Below are 20661 nucleotides of genomic sequence, written 5' to 3'. Positions count from 1 at the left end.
TTGGTAAAGTGGAGATTCACAGTCTGCTAAAGTGCATTACCCACGTAAAGTACAGTAGAACCCCAGAGTTACAAATTGACCAGTCAAGCACATCTCTCATTTGGAGCCATAAAGTACAAAGTCAAGCAGTAGCAACAAAAAACAAAAATAAATTAAAGCAAAGACTAAACCACACCGATACTAACACTGGAACCTTTCCTTGCAACAAACCCCCTTGGCGGCTCTGTCCACATGTCTAAACTAGAGACACCATCACTGCACCTAACCACATCAGACACACCAGGGGCTCATACACCTGCACATCCACTCATGTGATATATGCCATCAAGTGCCAGCAACGCCCCTCTGCCTTGTACACTGAGCTAACTGGACAGTCCCTATGCCAAAGGATGAATGGGCACAAAACAGGAATCTGAATACACAAACTTGTAGGTGAGCATTTTAATCCTGCAGGGCATACGATAATGGACCTTAGGGTGACTGTATTACAAGACTAACACCTGATTACAAAGGGAGACATCGGAACTGGTATTCTTTTTCAGGTTTGATACATTTAACTTGGGACTCGACAAGGATCTCAATTATCTTCTGTATTACAAGGACAATTTCCCCACCTTTGATATTCACAGAATGGCATGTATCCCATTTAATTTACTCTTCCCAGAGGTCCTTTTAATAAGTGACTGTTTCTTTTTCACCTTTTTTTTCTATTTTTCACTTTCCTTCTTCCCCTCACCACCCACACATACTCCTTGCTTTATATTTCCCTGATTTCTCAGTTGGGCTCAATAAAGCTGATGAAGTGGGCCTTACCAACAAAAACTCATTACCTAATAAACAAACTTGTTAGTTTGTAAGATGCTACAGGATTGCTTGCTTTGTCTTGTGAAGATACAGACTAACATGGCTACCCCTGAGACTAGCACAATACTGTGTTAAACTACTAAAGAAATAGACAGTTTAAAAAAAAAAGACAACACGGTAAGAGAAATTTCCTTTGCTTATTTTATTTAAATTAAGATGATTACAAGCAGAAAGTTTCTTCTATATATTTAACTTTCAAAGCTGTATTAAGTCACTTGCAAGCTTCTGATAGAACCATCATAACATTTTGTTCAGTCACCAATAACTCCATTCCTGTGAGCTATGTCTACACTACAGTGCTCCTTCAAAAGATGATCTCCCGGAATACTGTCTTTCGAAAGAGTTGTATAAAAGGCAGACAGATCAAGATTTCAAGTCGCTCTTTTGAAAGAGCGCTCCACCCTTTTGAAAGGGAGCGTCCACACATGCACAGCTGCTCTTTCGAAAGAGTGGAGCAAGAAACACTGTCCAGGGAGTCACATGGCTGCCAAGCCCTTCTGGGCCCCTCAGCCAGCCATTCCCTTAAAGGGCCCCTCCCAAATACCATCGCCCTGCAATCACTCAGGCCCACAGAGCTGTCACAAGCTCCACAGAGCCCCCGCACAGATGCAACAGCGCCTGAAAGTCAGTCCCAATTGAACCCCCAGCAGCAGCTCTTTGTCGTCGAGCTGGCCACCCTCCATGCCGTGATCAGCCACCTCACCACAGTGCTCACTGCTGCGCTCCAATTCCTCCTGTGGGCAATTCCACCCCCACGCCAGGGCCCTGGAGCAAATCGCCCAGGGATGGTGCTAATGCACACAACAAGCACCCTTGTGCCTCTGGAGCCACCTCAGCAGCTGAGACTGGTGAGAGTGGCTGATGCTGGGGGACTGGGCTGACACTTGATGGCTACAGAATTGCTGAATGAGCAAGCAGACATTCCAAGAGCTCTGTCACTGGCTCGCCCCCGCCTTGAGGCACCGGGCCACCTGCATGAGGCCCACCCTAACCCCTTGAAAGACGAGTGGCAATTGCCATCTAGAAGCTGGCCACCCCAGACAGTTACCTATCTGTGGGGCACAAGTTTGGTATGAGCAAGGCCATTGTCGGGGCTGTCATAATGAAGGTAAGCCATGCTCGGGTCACTTACCCAGTATGGGGAGGGGCGAGGTGGAGCCCAGGCAAAGGGGACCCTTGGCAGCGGGGGGGAGATGCAGAGGAAAAGAGGGGACATATGAGGGTGTGATGGGGCATGCCTGGGACAACACTGCATGCCTGCCCCCTCCCCCATGCAGGTCACGCACACCATCAGTGCAATGCTGTTGCACAGGGTCATCTGCATGGGGGATGGGGATGCAGCCATCGTGTTCCTGAACCGCTCTGGTGCTTTGGATGGGACGTACATCCCCATCCGTACCCCTGAACAGAGTGCAGGAACACACATCAATAAAAAAAGGCTACTGCTCAGTAGAGCTCCAGGCGCTAGTGGACAGCAAGGGCTGCTTCATGGACATTTATGTAGGCTGGGCGGGACAGACACATGATGCTTGTGTGTTCCATAGTTTCAGGCTCCGCCACTGCATGGAGGCCACGACATATGTCCACCGTTGGGAGATCCGGGTCGGGGATGCGACCATGCCCTTCTGCATGTTGCTGGACACTGCCTACTCCCTGCTGCCCCGGCTGACGCACCCCTAGACCAGCCACCCAGGAGGCATTTAACACTCACCTCAAGCAGGCCTGAAATGTGGTGGAGCGAGCCTTTGAGTGTCTGAAGGGCTTGTGGCAGTGCCTCCTCATGGGCCTGGAGGTGGGCTACAAAACACCCCCCAGTTGGTGGGTGCCTGTTGCGTCCTCCATAACATTGTGGAGGAAAGGGGTGAGGATTTCCCCTGGGGTTGGGCAGCAGAGTATGGCCCCAGCCCCAAATAGCCGGTCCCTGCCCCAAGCACAATGGGATGGGGTGTGCATTTGGGAGGGCCCTTTGGGAGAGATTTTCATGTGAGCAACAGTGACCACCACCTGCAGTCACCACACACACACCCCTCACCATCCCCCTACCGCAACTCCACCACCCACACAACTGCACGGGACACAGGGATGGTGCAAAAAATAGAGGTTTATAGATTAATAAAAACTGTCATTTACAGCCATAAAAAGTAACTGTAGTGAAGAACAGGGGCAAACTATGTACAAGGGTGGTGGAGGGAGTATGAAAAGCGGGGTGGACCTCAATCATGATTAGAGAAGCGGGGACCTAAACTTGGAGTGGTGGACTTAACTGATAGCGGGAGACATCAATGGGGACAGGGGGAGGTTGGGACCTTAAAGCAGAATGGGAGAGGGGGAAGCTATTATGGGAAGAGAAAGGGGAGGATAGGGGTGGTACTACTCCAGGGCAGGGGTGGATAGCCACGAGCCCAATCAGCCCTAGGCTCAACTCCCACTTCTGGTCCAGGGTCCCTGGCAAGGTTGTCAAGGGGTGGGCAGCACAGGGAGGTAGGGCCATGGTTTTGGGGGCGGGGGGCGGTGTCCAGCGGGAGCAGGCTCAGCAGTGTGGGCAGAGGAGGGGGCATGCTTGGGAGCGAGTGCAGCGCGGGGAGTGAGCAGACATGTCAGAAGCCCTGAATGCGCCCTCAGAACTCCTCTAACATCTCTCAGGTGGCCCACCAGGACAGCCCATGCCTCCCTCTGCCATGCAGAGTGTCTATGGTCCATTTAGAGGCACTGCTCTGCAACCTCCACCAGGCAACAGGTTCCTTTGTTCATATTCGCCTGCCATCATGCCCTCCTCCTCTGGTACCCTCGTGCTGCTGCTAGGGGTGATGAATGGTGCCCCTCCTCCTCCTGGCTCCCTTACAGCACTAAGCGGTCAGGGCTCTTCCATACTCCCTGTGACACAGCTGTAATGACGTTCAGGAAGACACAGTCAGTCCCTTGTGATGGCACGAGGCCTGTGTCCCCCCAACCCCCTGCAGGCACCAGCCTTACTCCAACAGCAGGCAGCCTTGGCGTATCACACATGCCACAGGGGTTCCCAGCCATGTGGGCTATTACCAGTTTGCAGCCAAGCCCCATCCACGCCTCACCAGGTGTGTGGATTGCAGCGCTGTCCCCGGGGCTGGTGCTGGAGGTCACCGGCAGCCATTGCAGCATAATGGGAGCCACAGCCACCTGCGCCAAGTCCAGCCTGGGTACATGAGTGGCCTGCTGGGGACCGTGGTGCCCCCGCCCCACAAGTTGGGATGTGCGCCCTGCCATATACTTACCCGAGGATCCCTCCACAAGGTCTGTGGATGCCTGGCTGGCCATCACTCGGCTCGACAACTGGGACAGAATGTCAATTACAAGGTCCCCCTCATCACCGGAGACCTTGGTGGCCAGTTCCACCTCCATGGGGCAGTTTGCCAGTCCAGGCTCCTCCTCAGCCATGGGGCACAGCTCCTCTGCTGCGGTGTCCAGGAGAGATGGTTGGGGGAAGCTGTCCCTGCGCTCCAGGAGGCAGTGGAGCGCCCTGGAGTAGGTTCAGGTCATGAGACCTGCCCCAACGGGGCGGCGAAGTCCCTGGCCTGGGCATAACCCTGCTGCACTTCCTTCACCTTGCTGGGGACCTGGTTGGGGGGGTGGGGGCAGGGTGGTCCTGGGTTGCCAGCCCTTTTGACAGATGTGCAAAGACAGACGCATTCCGCCTCTTGTCCCTCATTGCCTCCTTTAGCACCTCCTTTTCCTCGCAGAGCCTGAGCAGGTCCTTCGGCTTGGGCTCAGCCCAGGAAGGTGCCCTTTTTGGGGGGATTGGATGAGGTCCTGTGAGCCCTGTGATGGCTTGGTGAGGGGGGCCCTGGGGCTGCTGCAGAGGCTGGCTGCTGGTCTCTCCGGGTGGGGGGGGGGGGGGGGGAAGGGAAGCGCACACGTGCAGGGGGCCCATGAGGCATGCTGCAGGAGGAGTTCATGCTTCAGGGGATGCAAGCATGCTCTCGGCTTCCTACAAAGGGCTTTCTGGGACCATGCGGCTTTAAACATGGCCGGACACACACACCATAGATCCTGACTGCCTATGGGCAGGGCACTTCTGCAATCCTCCATGGCCCACACCATGGAGGACTCCGCTTTCGACAGAATGGACCATGGAACACCTACACATCTCTTTCAAAAGAAGGTGCTTTTCCTAAAACAGGATTGGAGAAGCGCTTTCGAAAGATGTGCCACGTTCCTCCAATTTTCTTTCAAAAGAGCAGATTTTGTGTGTAGATGGTCCACGTGCTCTTTTGAAAGAGGGCCAGGTATTTTGAATTTATATTAGCCGCAAATGCAAGTGTAGATGTAACAGTGAATTTCTACTGCAGCTATACATAGCTGGGCAAACTAGTTACAAATGACTAAACATTATTAACCTTCAGTGCTTACAGATTTAAAATCACTTTCCCATTATTAGCGCTAGCTTGGCTTTAATTTGTTGAAAAGTTAACTGTTCCTGTTCAGATTTAATGTAGTCCATGAAAACAAGGATTTGCTTAAATATTTTCTCTTCCTCACCCATACTAATCATTTGGTACCCTGGAAAAACCTGTAGTTAAGATATTGTAAAAGAATGTGTGTTCGACAATCTGGAAAAGCCTATGCAACCTGATGAAGTAAGGAAAAAGGGTTCAGATTCTGACGGTCTTAGATGATTTTGCAAGTTGCACCCTTAAATTCTGACTTAGTTTGTCAGAAAGGTAAAGTTACTGTAAACTTCTCCATTTGTTCCTTCAACCTACACTTGCTGCTTACTCACAAATTTCTTGAATAGCTATCTGTTGATCTTCCTTCTCTTGCACAAATGGTGCCTCTACTGTGATTGGTGCCTGCAGCACTGTTACACTAGTCTGTAGCTACATGTTACACACCAAAAAAAAGTTTTCTTCTTGAACATATTATTTCAGCTGTTGAATAAGATCAGTTCTAACAGTGATCAACACATTATGATTTTTCTTGAACATTAAAACTATTCAGGAATTCTTCTTCATTCCTCACCTCATTCCCAATGATGTCAATGTTCTGCTGGACCTGTGGAACCCATTGCCGTAAGATGGCGAACAATTCAGAAACTGATGTTTTAGGGTTGAAAAGAATTTCTTGGCATGCTGCATCATTAGGGTCGAAGAAGGAGAACTCTGTTTGAGAAAAGATTGGCAGTATTACATCCACATTTGCATATTAAAATGCTTCAAAAAATGCATCTATTTTTCAAAACTTTGAGGGAAGTAGTAGACAGGAGATGCACCGATCATTAATTCAGCATCACAAGCAAATTCGGCTTCTTTCCTTAACTTTTTACCTGATTTCTTCCCATTGAGGTATTTTCTACACTTTGTGTAAACCATGAACCAGCCAAGATGTGTTGGTGCTCTGGGTCGGACTTCTAAGTTTAGATGAAAACATGCACGCATTTGCAATAAGTCAGCTAACATTTTGCCATGTTTCAAGCTGGCCACGGACAGCTGAATCTAGACTATATTTGAGCACAGAAAAGCCCTTAGCACAGTCAACTACAGTGATGGAATTTGTTTGCTTACTCAGCTTTATGAGCCCTCTTCCTTTCATCCTCCTCCAAAAAGAAGGGGGGAGGGGGGAAAAAAAATCACATAGAATCCATGCACGCTGATACTTGAGATCCACAAGAAAAGAAATAAAAACTAAGTAGGATAATAAGGGCCAGGTATTCACTGCCTGATGTTCAGAGGTGTTATGCACTCAATTTCCAATTAAATAGATGGGAGCTGCAAGTTCCCACATCTTTGAAAAATACGGCATGAACTTCAGAGAAAGTTTTCTGCTTGGTAAAGCTTGAAACTCGCTTATTATACAGTCCAAAATGCAAGCATCAGACATACAGCCTTCCAGATTAAAAACTGATGTATGGTAGTACATGTCCCCAACTCACCCAAGCTGGCATGCAGTGTGTTCGGGAAAATTTTTAAATCCTGAAAACAAAAAATGTTGACAGCTATGATTCTGACATCACACTCCCATCTTTTATGGAAATATGTTTCTGAACTCAAATATGCCTAACACAAATATGCTTTATGCAAAATGTGGCATGCAAAATATCAGTAGAGCACCTAACTGTGTATATTCTATTTGTGCACATGTATCATTCCTGTATTTGAAGTTAGGAATGTGAAGTCTTAACCTATTTATAGATCTGGATGTGCTAATGAAGGCCATTAGTAGTATTAAAGGAACTTAATGGCCCAGAACTCAGGACAATGATCTGTGACTCATCATGCTTTTTCCTGTAAACCTGGACTACAGTTAGTCCTGTAAAGACATACAGCCAGATTACCGGATTCTGAAATCCATTTTGGATGCAGTACTTTTCCGAGGGAACGTGAAAGGAATGAAACTGAACACAAAGAATCCCCACTTTGGGCAAAAACTATTTATAGGCAGGGAACCAAACAATAAGGAGCAACTGCCAGACACTAAGACATCCCCTGCTTACCACCCAGATGACTGAAGAGGGGGAAGAACCATAAACAGGCTAGAAGACTACCTAACTTGTGAAGTAAAAATTATTAGAGCTCCAGCTAGGGTAAGAAATTGAAGGCAACAAGAGTATTCAGCTTAAATTACATGTTTTGTTTTATTTATCTTAGCAACTTACTTGAATCTGTGTGTTACTTGCAGTCACTTAAATCCTATTTCATTTCCTTGGGGGAGAACTGAGACAGCAAGCCATGCATCTTTCTCATTCATTGATAAAGGGGGCAAACGATTTATGGACTTGGCCTGTACAAATTTTTCATGGAAAGACAGACTAGTTTATCTGGGTTTCTAGTCTGACTTAGAGTGTGCATCTGGGTGTTGCATCAAGTCCCTGTGACAGAGCCTTCCCAGAGCTGAGTTGCTCTACTGTGGGTTGCAATACCAACTCTGTGACTTTGCTGGGGAAGACCAGATATTCTGGCTTGGCAGGACAGGGTGGTTGTGGGCCCCTGCGGGCTGGTAGCCAGGCTCAGAGGTAGGATCAGACCATCGGATAATAGTCTCCAGGTGATCTCTGTGACCCAACCCTTCACAATGATTATTTGCAGGAGGAATGGAAGCCAGATCTGTCTGCCAATAACTGGGAACCACAGAATTTTCACCACCCAAAGACTACTATGGCACTATCTTCTGAAATGATTTTAAATAAATGCACAAAATTTCAACTCATTTTGTATCAGTTACAGATAGAGGGTTCACTGGACAGATATATTACTTTGAGTAAATACAGGTCTCAGATTTCTGCACAGTGCTGAGAGAGAGACACTGGAGAAGGTAAAATGGTGCTACAGGTTGAATCTTTCTAATTTGGAACTCCCTCATATCCAGTAAACTCTGTAATCCAGCATGATTTTAATTAGCTAGATAACCAGTTATCATAGGTGTGGCCAAGTTTCCCATGGTCCCATTAAGTTGGTTTATAGCCACCTGCCCCAGCTCAGTGTTGCGTTATTTATCTGTAGTTTAATTCTAAATGTCTTCTAAGAGCCCAGTAAGCAGGGCAAGTGCTGGTAACGTGCTAGAAAATATTGACCTCCTATGGTCCAGCAAATCCTCTCATTTGGCACGGGTCTCGTACCAAAGGTGCCAGACAAGAGGGTTCAACCTGCACATATGTTCTCTGAATGCATCACTTTTCCCCACAAAATGAAAATCACCAAGATTTCAGTTAGGTCAAGAGATAAGCTTTAGAATATTGATGTGTGCCTGCCTCATTTGCCTTCTTTCATCACCTGTCCCCTTGACTCCAAAGTACAAAAGCAGAGTAGGGCTTCAAACCTGTTTATCCCACAGGAATTCTATTTCAAAACCAATTTTTTTCAGAAATCTCAACATTCAGCAGTACTCAAGCTTTGCTTCTTTACGCAACCCACACTGCACCAATAAATCAGATAGCTTTGGGAATAAATGGAATGTACCCATTTCATTTATCCTCTTTCTAGGTCCAAGAAAATCTCATGAAGAAAGTTATATCAGCAAATTACAAGCAGACAGCAGTCTCGCTGTGATTATCTCCCAGACAGCTCCTCCAATTCTCTAAAGTGCTAGGAAGCTGTTTGTTTATTGAAAGGCTACTTTTTATTATATAACCAGCATAACCGTATAAAACAACGCTACGATATTCTAAACAATAAAGGGGAGAGAAACTAACAAAAAGCAAGTAACAGATCATCAACTAAGATACCCATATCAGTAAACACTAAAAGGTTTTATAAACCTGGAAGATAAATAGAGCAACCACCACCACCGCACAGTTAGAAAGGATCTGATAGAAGGCTAAGACAGCACATCCAATATGCCTGTTTCTCACCCAGTACCTGCTCTCTAAAGGCACACAAGAGTACACAAGCCGAGCAGCAATAACTACCACGTTAGTATGGCTGTGGCTGAACAACTGACATCTTTGAACACATCATGCACGCTGCATAATCTGATGGATAAAGTCAGCAGGGCTGGGTTTTACTACCACTACAATAATGCCCAGAGTGATTTTTGATAAGTATCTTCCTGTGCCTCAGTTCCCCTAAATATCTAAAGTGAAAATACAATATGCCACACTCCCAATGCAGTTGAGGAATAAATATTTATTAAATGCTTTGAGAGCAACTGACAAAAGTAACGACTATTACTGACAGTTCTGCCCATTGACCCTGATTCTCTACTCCACTAAAGCTTTAAACTAGGTTAAAAGCAGTGTTTCATAGTTATGCTGGAATAAAGTTAGTAAAATGAAGTGTAGATGCAAACCTGAACCTGTGTATTCACATTTGCTGATTATAGTGATACAAATAAAAATGTATTACTTTTTATTTGTAGTCATACAGCTCTGGAAGAGCAAGAGAACTTATCTAAAATGGAGAAATATTAGGGTTAAAAAACTAATGTACAAACCACAAAGGGTATAATGAGCCTTCCAGATCCCAGATTGAATTTACAGTAATGGTAGTTAAAAAGAAGTTACAGTAAATTCTTGTTTAACTGGTGTTTGAGTAACTAGCACTCTCAAACAACAGCTGAGTAGCTCTGGTCAGGGAACACAGGGCGGGAACACGGAGAGCGCGGAGGAGCCTGACAGCTGCACTGACACACAGCAGGCTCCTCTGCTTTCTTCGTCCCTTCCCTCCCCGCCACTGACCCCATCAGAGCAGCTGCTTCTGGTGTGGGCTCCGCAGCTCCCCGCTCTTCAAGGGAAAGCTAGTGGCCAGGGCTCCCACTCCAGAGACGGGCACAGCTCCCACTTGTGGAGCTAACCCGCCTTGCACTCTTCCTGGAGCCAGACACAGCTCCCCCCACGGTGCCACCACCACCTCCCAACTGCAGAGCTCCGCCTTAGAGGGCTTTTCAGAGCCCTGGGGGTGGGAGATGGCAGCTGTAAACCTTCCTCCACCTCCCAAGGCCCATGCTCATGCCCCAGCCCATGGCCACCCTAAAACTGAGCACATGAGCAGTGCTCTGCCCCTCGGGGGAGTGGGGCGGGAGCATCCCACTCAGCACTGTGCATGAGTACAGCCAGCAAGCTCCTCTGCACTTCTACCCAGCGCGAGTACTGAACTCTCTATTACATAGAATATTTGATTATGCGACAACCTCCTGGTCCTGTGGATGCCAGATATCAAAGAGTTTACTGTATCTTTTAACTGGTAAACCAAGCAACTCAGATATGCAAAGTTAAGAGAACAATCATGAACACAATGACAATTCAATTTTTTTTAGAGTCACTTCAGCATGGAACTGAACTTTACATTAAAAAAACATTGAATACCAAGTCATATATGAGAATCAATAAATATGAGAGAAATCCCCCACATAATTTGACATGAGGAATTGCCTAGAACCCCAAGCATGGATGGAGCCTTACTGTGCTAAGCAACAAAGATGACAGTTCTAGACCCAGAGTGCTCACAATATAAGTTTCAGACAGACTTCAACAGATGGACAAAACACAAAGCTGGGCTGGGAAGTCAGATGAGGTTACCTGTAAAACAGTTTAGTAGAACAACAGAAGTCTCAACTCACCTCTTGCCTAACCAGTGCCAGATGGTGGTGACTTGTGTCCCCTCCCTGTTCTGCCTGTCTCTACATCACAATAAGATTAAGGAAAGTCAACACCCTAACCCACATACTCAGATATGGAGACTTTTTCCCAACACACAGGTGAAGAATGGCAGAAACCAGGGAGAGTGCCTGAGGGAGAAGTGGACAAACAGGCTATCTAGGCTAGCATAATTGACACAAGCCATTAGCTCAATGAGTTGGTAGATCAAAAGGGCTGGACTAAAACCACACTCCCATGTCAACATACAGCATGTTCAATCATTAAAACCTTAAATCTCAGACCCTCACACCAAGAACAGAGGTTAGCTTCAACAACATTAACTCTCCAGAACACAGAATAATACAGTGTTCTGCACATGGAAATAAAATGAAGATGCTATATGTAATCAATGCATGGGGAGACCAGAACTGAGAGACAGCTTTTTATATCTCTCAACTGCCCCTCATATCTGGAGGATAGAGATTCTTAACTATTTCCAATTAACCACTAAATCAAACAGGGTGATATTTATTTAACGGGTTTCAGTGTATAAATATAAAAGACAACTAACACTCTCTCAAAAAGCCAAATACCACTATTTTGATGGGACTGATACTGATCCCCTCAGTAACAAACATTTCCACAAAAGATTTCTTCCCTAAAGTCCCACTGTGTTTTGGAAAACTGAGAATTTAAGAGAACTCAGTCACTAGAATTCTGGTCATCTCTTATACTGATGTTAAGAAATTCTCAGGCGCTGCACCTGCATGAGAGTCAACCTAATAATTTTTGTGGATTTTACAGCACTTTTTGAAAAATTAAGACCATTTTCAATTCCTTGTTGATGTGCGAGGAACCTCACAAAACCAGAGGAAGGTCACAGTGCTTGAATGTACAGAAGAAATAGCAAAACTGACTGCAAACAGAGTACTTTCAAATGCACAAACTAGAGAATTTTTCCATTAATTTCAGTTGCAGAAATTTCAAGTGTTACTCACAAACTGTAAATACATTTTCAGACAGAAGCAATTTTAAATGCCTCTCTTTTAATCTGATGTTCCTCTCATGATCTCAGAGTAGTTTCACAAACTCTTGTCTTCTGTAAAGATACATACCGCAGTCTGAAGGCATTGGTGCTGCTGCAACTGAAAAGCTAACTGATGTTTCAGAGCCTGGGAATAAAAACTGGTATCTTTCAATCAATGAATCTCCTTCTTTGGAAGATTCTGGGAGATCCTCTATGGTCATCTTCTAGAAAGCCACCTTAAACAAAGAGGAAAAAACTACTCAAAATACTGTAGGCTACATTCCATTACAATACAGAACTATAAACAGTGATTTACACTGAAGATCGTTTTCCTTTTGGAAATATGCAAAAGACAGTTATTACAGTTTTGCAATTATAAACTGTACTTTGTAGAAACAAAGCTTGGGAAGGCTGTTTGGAGCATCCAAATTGTAATCCTGTCATTGACTTCCTCTATTGCTTTAAGAACATAATTTAAAAATCCTTGTCTCCACTTCTGCATCTGAGAAATGTTCCACGGGATACAGACATAGTTCACAGGCATGCTGAGAGATAAGATGTCTGTAATGCCCTTAAGAAAATGTGAAGTGCTAAGCATTACTCATCTTCAGCTTCACCTCCCTTTCTGGCTCCCACAAACAAGAAACCAGTCAGTCAATCTACCCACTCACTTTCCCAAAGATGGAAAGGGTTCTTACCACTTTAATATTCCCATCAAAGTCCCCATCTCCTGAACTGATTCATTCCAGAGCCTTCCCTAAATTTCCTTGTGCCCCGCCCTGCTCTGCCTGCCTACGTATTCGTTCCCTTCCCAACCCGCCTGCCCTAAACGTAATATAGTATACTTACTGGGGTGCTGTAACCTTCAGTACTGCGAGCAAACTAGGTCCCAGAACAACCTAGTAAAAATAATTAAAATTAAATGGCTATACGGAAATATTTAAAAGCATGATAAATTGCATTTTCCATTAGTCAAGCTGCATTCTAGTCCAATCTCAAACTGAACAGGATCAAATGAGACTTGGTCATTAAGTGTACAGGAGAATGCCCAACCTTAGCAAGTACCCCAGAAAGGGGCACCATTTCTTTAGCTGGAAGAGAATCAAGACAAACCCCATCGTACCAGGGTATCTGTGCAACTTTTATAGGCAAAATTGAAAACCTAGGTCCTCAGCATGCGCACTTAGTTACCATGATATTTTTTACAAAAACAGAGGTGCCATAACCAGGACTCCTTCTAATTTGTAGCTTCTATGGGCAGAACAAATGTTATATGCATCAGTGTATGGGTGGATGTGCACCACCAACAGAAACACATGCTGCTGGCTGTGGGCAGCTGTGAGCACTCTGCTAATCAGCTGGGTGTCACCTCACTCTCTCCTAGGTGACCACCCAAGCACTCAGCTTACAGAGGACGCTGGCCCTAACACAGGGGTTACTACTTTCGGCTTCCCTAAACTCCTCAAGCAAATGCAATGGATTCTAATCAGGTTTACATCCTGAAAAGTTACATATCTGACTAAAATACCAAACTTTCAAAGAAATTTCTCCAAGAACAAAACCCATCATAGATGCATCCCATCCCTATCGATCACAACACCTATTTCTGGATATTGAGTAAAACCATCTAGTTAATAACCCAGAAGTTACTGTAAACTTCCTTTCATAGAAAGGGTGACATAACCATCAGCTATACAATTCTATCACACGTGCCAATCCAAAGGACACTAACACCGGAACAGTTCAGTGCGAGGTTTAGATAGGGTGCTGAATAATTTGCTTAATAGGGTATGACCCATTGGGGGAAAAAGTTAGTACAGTAGGACCCTGAGATATGCACACTCATGTTGCACAAAAATCTCAGATTAACGCAACTGCAAGTAGCAGGGAGCTCGCATCTGGATCTGGGCTCCAGGCCACTCAGTGGAACCAGGAAACCGACCAGTGCAGCAGTTCCTGTCAGGTGGGTGGCCTGACTCTCAACTGCACCACTGACAGGAGCAGGTTTGACTATCCTCATCTCCCCACAAACTCCCCACAAAGTTGACTTATTGCTGCCACACTCAGCCACCAAACCAACTGCTGCAGGAGTGCATTATGGGAACCTATTTCACAGTTCCCTGAGCCCTGTAGCATTTTGGGTATTTTTGTTGGTGCGTTATGAGAAAATATGCGCTGCAAGTGGTTGTGGGGATATGATGTCATCTTCTCTCATTGCATTGCTTTCATTCCCCTCCCGTGAAAAGCAAATGGCCATTTTTCCAAAAGGAAAGAAGGAAGAGTAAAGAATCACAATGCGTATGTGCTCTGGGATCACCCATACCACGCCATATCAACTGGTCCCTCAGCTACCTTTCCCTCTTGAAATCACAATATGGTATGACTTGTCTTAAGGCAGCCACTTGATAAGGAATTTGCCAAAAGAAACAAAGATTGGAAAGAAAGCATCAACAAAGATTGCCACATTAACTCAAATCTCTTGCTTTTAACACTGAATTATCAAATATTTTACAAAAAGTAGCAAATGGCCAATTTTTCAGAGGGAAATAAGTATAAGTGGAGAATCACAGGTGAAGAAAAACTGAACAGGCTGGCTTCAGAAGGTGTAGTACACCAAGCAGGGGGCCTGCCATACTGATCTGTGATCACCCAGAAGTCTGGGTCATCTGAACCGGCCCTCCAGCCACTTCTTCCCACTCCCTTTGAATCAAGAAACATCATCTCTGAATATATTACAGGAGCAGAGCACACATTTAAGAAAAAGAAGGCATCACCCATCTGTCTCTTCTCAACTGGCCCTCAATCCATTGTCCCTCCCCACTTGAGTCCAGAACCATCAACCCTACAAACATTACAGGAACAATGGAAAGCTTGAAGAAAGAGACTGATAGTAAAGGTGAGGAAAAAAATTGTGATGCAGGGGTATTGGCTTTCCACTTCATTACACAGACGTGTCCAACACAGGTGAATGGAGCTTACCAATTTCTACATGCATGAATGACTCTGTGCCCTGGGATCACCCAGGTGTGTGTTCTCTCAACTGGCCCTCCAGCCACTCTTCCCCCCTCACTGAATCCAGAAACATCTCTGAAAATATTACAAGAACAATGCAAAACTTGAAGAGAAGGATAGTAAAGGTTAGGGGGAAAAAGGACATTTTATGATGCAGGATTTTTGGCTTCACGCTATACTGCACTGACAAGTCCAACAAAGGGATGGGGTGGAGCTCGCCAAATTTCCGCACGCATGGTTGGATATCTGGTATGGGGTTGCTGGTTGAAGGGCCAGTTGAAATGGTCCCTTCAGTGTTGCTTGGTGTGGACGGCAGCCCCAACTGATTGTGAAGGGCCAGCCTTCCTCGTTCCACTAGGGGGTGTTGTGGGGCATGAGGTTGTTGGTTGAAGGGCCAGTTGAAATGATCCCTTCGGTGTTGCTAAGGTGTGGGGGGCAAGCCCCCAAAAGTCTTTCCCACGTTTGGAGTCCTCACCACGTGCAAGCCAGGACATGGTGCTGCCTAGCAGCACGGTCCACACTGAACAGCGGGCACATCCTTTTACTGGGTTGGGGCCACAGGATGTGGTTGGGTACAAGAAAGACCCTGACAGCCTGGCACCTGTGGGGGAGGGAGGGCCAGCCCCTGAACAAACATAAACCACAGAAAATAAGATTCTTGGCCTCTCATACAAGCACAACCCCCACAGCCTAGATGCCATGCGGTACAATGGGGGAGGGGCTGGTGGCAGCGCTGGGGGGAAAAAAAAAATCCAAGTGCTCAGCTTACAGAGGGAGAGATGTAACCATGAACTGTGTTGTGGTGATTTTTAACGAGTAGATGTGCTCGTGGCACTGAAAGCAAAGAAAAGTTTCTCAGCCTGTCTTACAAGCATAATCCCACAGACTAGCAGCTACGGGCTTCCTGGTGCCAAATTCAACGTTGCAGGCTTCCTGTTACCCAATTCGTACACACCTGGAGAGTAGTGGAGATGGATGCGGCCACAGTGGAAAACTGTGGGGGCACTGTGGGATACATACAGGACACAGAATCATAGACACCTCTAGAGGTTAATGAAGTCTATCAAACATGCTGTTTCCATACTAGCCTTAATTTGAACTTGACACTACGCTGAGTCGCTTCTCTTGGTGCTAAAATATTAACCTTAGTGCTCCCTAAAATTGACCTAATGGTATTTACACTGAAGACAATGACATGCTAGAAACAAAAACAATCAAAAATTGAGCTCTCTCACGTAGTGTAGACACGACCTAAGTGGAGTACAATGCATTTGTCCTTACTGAATTTCATGCTACTTGCTTCAAAAAATTTGTTCAGTTTGTCCAGATCATTTTGATTTAATTCTATCATCCAAAGCACTTTCAACTCCTCCCAGTTTGGTATTGTCTGCACGCTTTATAAGTGAATTCTATGCCATTGTCTGAATCATTGATGCAGATATCGAACAGAATCAGATGCAGAACAGAGGTCTGTGGAACCCCACAAGAATTCATAACACATTCATCACTTTTGTTTGTGTGCCTTTAGTCCAATTTGTACTGTTAACCCTAGTTGTAAAGCGCTTTCAACTCAGAAGTTCAGATATCCAATTGGCCTAACAGAGCAAGAATTAGTTATGCTCCAGAGCTCATCTGTTAAGATTCATCTATTTACCTGGGCTTTTACCTAGAGAATGAACGGGGAAGGAACAAGTGGAGGTCACTTCTGACAATTTATCTGGAGTTATGTATACTACACATGCATCAAGCTAGGTCAGGCTCTTTTTGATAACTTACTTGAGTGGCCTAACCACCAGAATGCTCTTAGAACAATGCACCTTCTAAAAAACTAAACTGAAAGTGTTGAAAATGGATTGACTATATTGATCACAGAGCAAGTAAAAACCTTCTCTCCTTCAGCACCAAGCACAGCTCAAAGGGAACTATGTTCTCAGATTAGATCTGAAGTAGAAACACTACTGAAAATATCATTTATTAGCCTACAATTGCAAATAAGTTAGAACACATTTTGAAAGTGAGACTCCTTTATAACCATTAAAAACATGATAGAAAGAAAATTTTATATCTACAGCATTATGGCATATAACGCCTGGAGTGGAAGATGCTAGGAGGCGGCAAAATTTGTTTGTCTGATGAAGTAAAGGTGAAGAAATCTAGATGAAATAAGGAAACAACTGTTGTCACAGTTTCAACTGTGGTTGAAAAAAATTTTTAAAATCACAATGGGAATTGTCATTGCATATGACAGGAAGAATTCAGGAGTCATAAGGTGGGTTTAGAAGTGCAATGAATGTTGAAAAAAACAAGAATGGATTTCGTAATCTTTGGAGATTAAAAATATTTAAAGCGTCTTTGCCAATTAGAGGAGTACCAGGAAGAAGATGTTGTCTTTACACTGAAGAGAGATTTTTTGGTGAACAAGTGTTTCCATACTTGACAATCTATAATCCTAAAGGTTCAAAAGTATCTTTTAGATGACAGCCTCTAGAAAGGTAGATAAGTGAAAGTATTTTTAAGGGGGAAGTTGACCATGAAATGCATTAGAACAATGCTAAATATTTTTGAGACAAAACCTATCATAGGTGCTTTTATTCATAATGACAAGCACATACCATGAATCACCCCTTTGCCTGATATCGGAGGGGTAGCCGTGTTAGTCTGGATCTGTAACGGCAACGAAGGGTCCTGTGGCACCTTATAGACTAACAGAAAAGTTTTGAGCATGGGCTTTCATGAGCACAGACTCACCTCATCAGATGCTGGTCTTGGAAATCTGCAGGGCCAGGTATAAATAAGCCAGAGCAAGGGTGGGGATAACAAAGTTAGCTCAGTCAGCAAGGGTGAGGCTTACTACCAGCAGTTGATCTGGAGGTGTGAACACCAAGGGAGGCGAAGCTGTTTTGCCTTTGCCTGCGAACTCTTTCAATGAGAGCAGGCAAGATATCCAAGCACTTCAGACAGCAAGTTTCTTTCTTACAGTGACGAAAGCAATAATGTGAAAAACCAACACCTTGGACATGAACTAGTTTCCAGGCCAAGAAGTTGGGCTTTCTTTTAAAAAACACAACAATGTAGTAGTACTATATGTACCATCTGACTTTTCTAACTTACCTATATGTGCAGACAATTTCTTGGCCTGTGTATTATATAACTTTTTAACATTAGCTTTAATAAAGCTTTCCTTTTTGGTAGCTGAAAATGTCATAAAAAATTGTTATTTTTTGTGCCTACTAACCTCCAAAATGTTGCTTTAAACTGCCAGATAATTCCTATTAAAAATCAGACAGGATTCAGGTGTGCAAAGAAAATGCATCTGAGTAATATTTAAATGCTACGACACACAGGTCCAGAATTAAATGCAATAGATAAAATATTTGCTGCATACAATACTCTTAAGTAACAGCCAACATTTTCAAAGTACCAGAGATCAGACACATGATGTTTCAAGATCCAGTTGCATAACAGACTAAAATAGAAGAACTGCGTAAGTATCTTATGTTACACTACTACATGCACTATAAAATATAAACACAAAGTTGAAATCCACGCAGCCTGAAAGGGTTTATAAAGCAGCAAGGAAAAATGCACTCTCAAATTAAGCACTCTCTTTAATCTAAAATCCTGTCCGATATTTTAAACCTACTACTTTACATACAACATACCATCTTCCCTGAAGCTCCCCCAATTCCTTCACTTTGGCAATCTGTAACATCTGTAAACTGGGGGAAGTAACACAAAAAGCTCAAAATGCATAAACTCGTGTAAAGAGAACACACTGTAATATATTTAGCCAAAAATGCAAGCCACATTATAAAAAGTAGTATTGTTCCCCCTACATTCAAAGATATTGGCCATTTAGAGCTACAGCAGAGATATACTGCAGTGAGGAAAGGCGAGCTAATTATAGAAGAAAAGTTGCTTGCTTTGTCTCCTAGAAATAAGTCACTAATTTTATTAAATACTATTTCTTGGGTGGTATCTAAAGTGAGCTGAAATATAGACTAATGAGACCCTGATCACTGATTGCACTTTCTGCTTCACTCATCTCCCCTAATCTCTCCCACACACATGCATGTCCTTTCATGAACAGCAACTCTACAATCATACTAGAGTTGGTTCTGCTGTTTTTAAATCAGTATAACCACTTGCATTCAAAGGGAAAGGAGCCCACAGGTAGACAGCTGTGCTAACAGTACAAGACACGCTGCATAAACCCTCATCAGAGTAAGCCCTGTCTTAAAGATACTTAGTGAAATTTAATACATTAAAAATGTGTACTTGGTTCTTATAGATGAAGAACAGATATTTTGATTTTGTTTCATGACAGTTCAAAAAAAAAGTTTTGTTTGGGTCACAGCAAATCTGATGGGGGGGGTGAGGGGGTGGAATTAACCAGTATGAACTTCTTCAGGAACTCACATTTAAATATGGGTGTCTCACATCCCAGGCATGTGCCCTAACCACTGGGCTAAAAGTCAAAATACTAGAAGGGTCAGCAGCTGCACCACCACCATCACCTCCTCCTCCGACTGCCAAACCCCGCCTGTGCAAAATTCAAGGTCAGTTTCAAACTGCCCAAAGCTTCATCTTTCCTTCAATAAACTATCTGAAGAAGTCACCCAGCTCTACCCTCAAGGCCAATAAAGTTCCTGAAACCGACCTACACGGCGACTGAGGCATCCAGGGCAGCCCAATCTCCTCCTAAGGCTGGGAGAACAAATAGAGGACTATGGGATCCTTGGGGTGCTTATTTCTTATTTAAAGAGGAAAAAGAAATGACTGACAAGGAGTAAATACAGCAGCCACACAGCAGGTGGGCGGCTCAGCCCAGCAGCAGCAGGCGGAGGAGGAAAGCCCACGGCAACGTGGGTGAAACCCGCTTGACCCCCGGCCACCCCGACAGAGACCGGGGGGTTCAGGGGGGCCCGTCGCGCGCGCGCGTGTACACACACCCACACACGCTTCTGCGCCGCATCTGGCGGCAAGAAGTACTGGGACCAGAACCCAGGACCTACCTCGGCCTCAAGGACCCCCCGCCGTGGCAGCACCTGCCCGGCTGGGCACAGAACTGCCGTCAGTAGAGGCGGGAAAGTCACCTCAGCACCAGCAGGAGCGGCCCTCCCGCAGATGTGACCCGCCCCCACGCAGCATTCCCGCGCTACGCGAGTGGACCACGCACCAGCCAGCGCCTCCCGCCGCACCCCCGCTTCCACTCGCACACAGAGGGCCCGCCGCGGGGAGAGGGGAACGCACCGGGCCGCTCCGCCGCCTCCAGCCCGCGCAGGCTGCAGCGCTCCCCTGCCCCGCTCGCCTCCTCCCCGCCCCCGACTGACGCCGGCGCAGCTGGCTCCTCCCCCCGCCCTGCGCGAGCGCTACGAGCCCGGCCCCGCAGCGCCACACCGCTGCGCCCCGCCCCCGAACGAGTCTCCCAGCTCTGCTTCGCCCCGCCCTCTATGCCCCCCTTGTGCCAGGCCGCTCCGCCCACGAACGTATCTTAGCTCCGCCTCCCCCCGCGCCAGACAGCTCCTCCCTCCCACCCCGAACAAGCCCTAGCCCCGCCCCCTATGCCCCCCTCAGCTCCAGGCCGTTCCGCCCCCTTCCCTCAGCAAGCGATCCCGAGCCCTGCCCATTAACTTGGACCCTCTGGTTCCATCGTGGACGAGGGACTCTGGGTGGCTGGGCCGGGATGCCCCAGACAGGGATGGGGCTGGGG

General features: G+C 45.7%; 1 protein-coding gene across 3 annotated transcripts in view; it reads right to left on the bottom strand.

Annotated features, from left to right (window-relative positions):
• The window catches only part of CLIP4 (CAP-Gly domain containing linker protein family member 4), a 56925-nt gene extending 36666 nt beyond the window's left edge, over nt 1-20259 (bottom strand). The window contains exons 1-4 of one of the 3 annotated variants that reach the window (XM_074989830.1): nt 20202-20259; nt 12786-12835; nt 12025-12172; nt 5860-5999 (exon numbers count right to left, since the gene is read on the bottom strand). In XM_074989830.1, the coding sequence (XP_074845931.1) occupies nt 5860-5999; nt 12025-12157 (273 nt within the window). In that variant the 5' untranslated portion in view covers nt 12158-12172; nt 12786-12835; nt 20202-20259. The other 2 variants (XM_074989828.1, XM_074989829.1) reach the window with 2 other exon arrangements.
• Between the last annotated feature and the right edge of the window lie 402 nt (nt 20260-20661).

The sequence above is a fragment of the Carettochelys insculpta genome, chromosome 3, assembly GCF_033958435.1.
Source record: "Carettochelys insculpta isolate YL-2023 chromosome 3, ASM3395843v1, whole genome shotgun sequence".
In the NCBI taxonomy this organism is placed as follows: domain Eukaryota; kingdom Metazoa; phylum Chordata; order Testudines; family Carettochelyidae; genus Carettochelys; species Carettochelys insculpta.
This window is presented reverse-complemented; position numbering and strand designations above follow the sequence as displayed.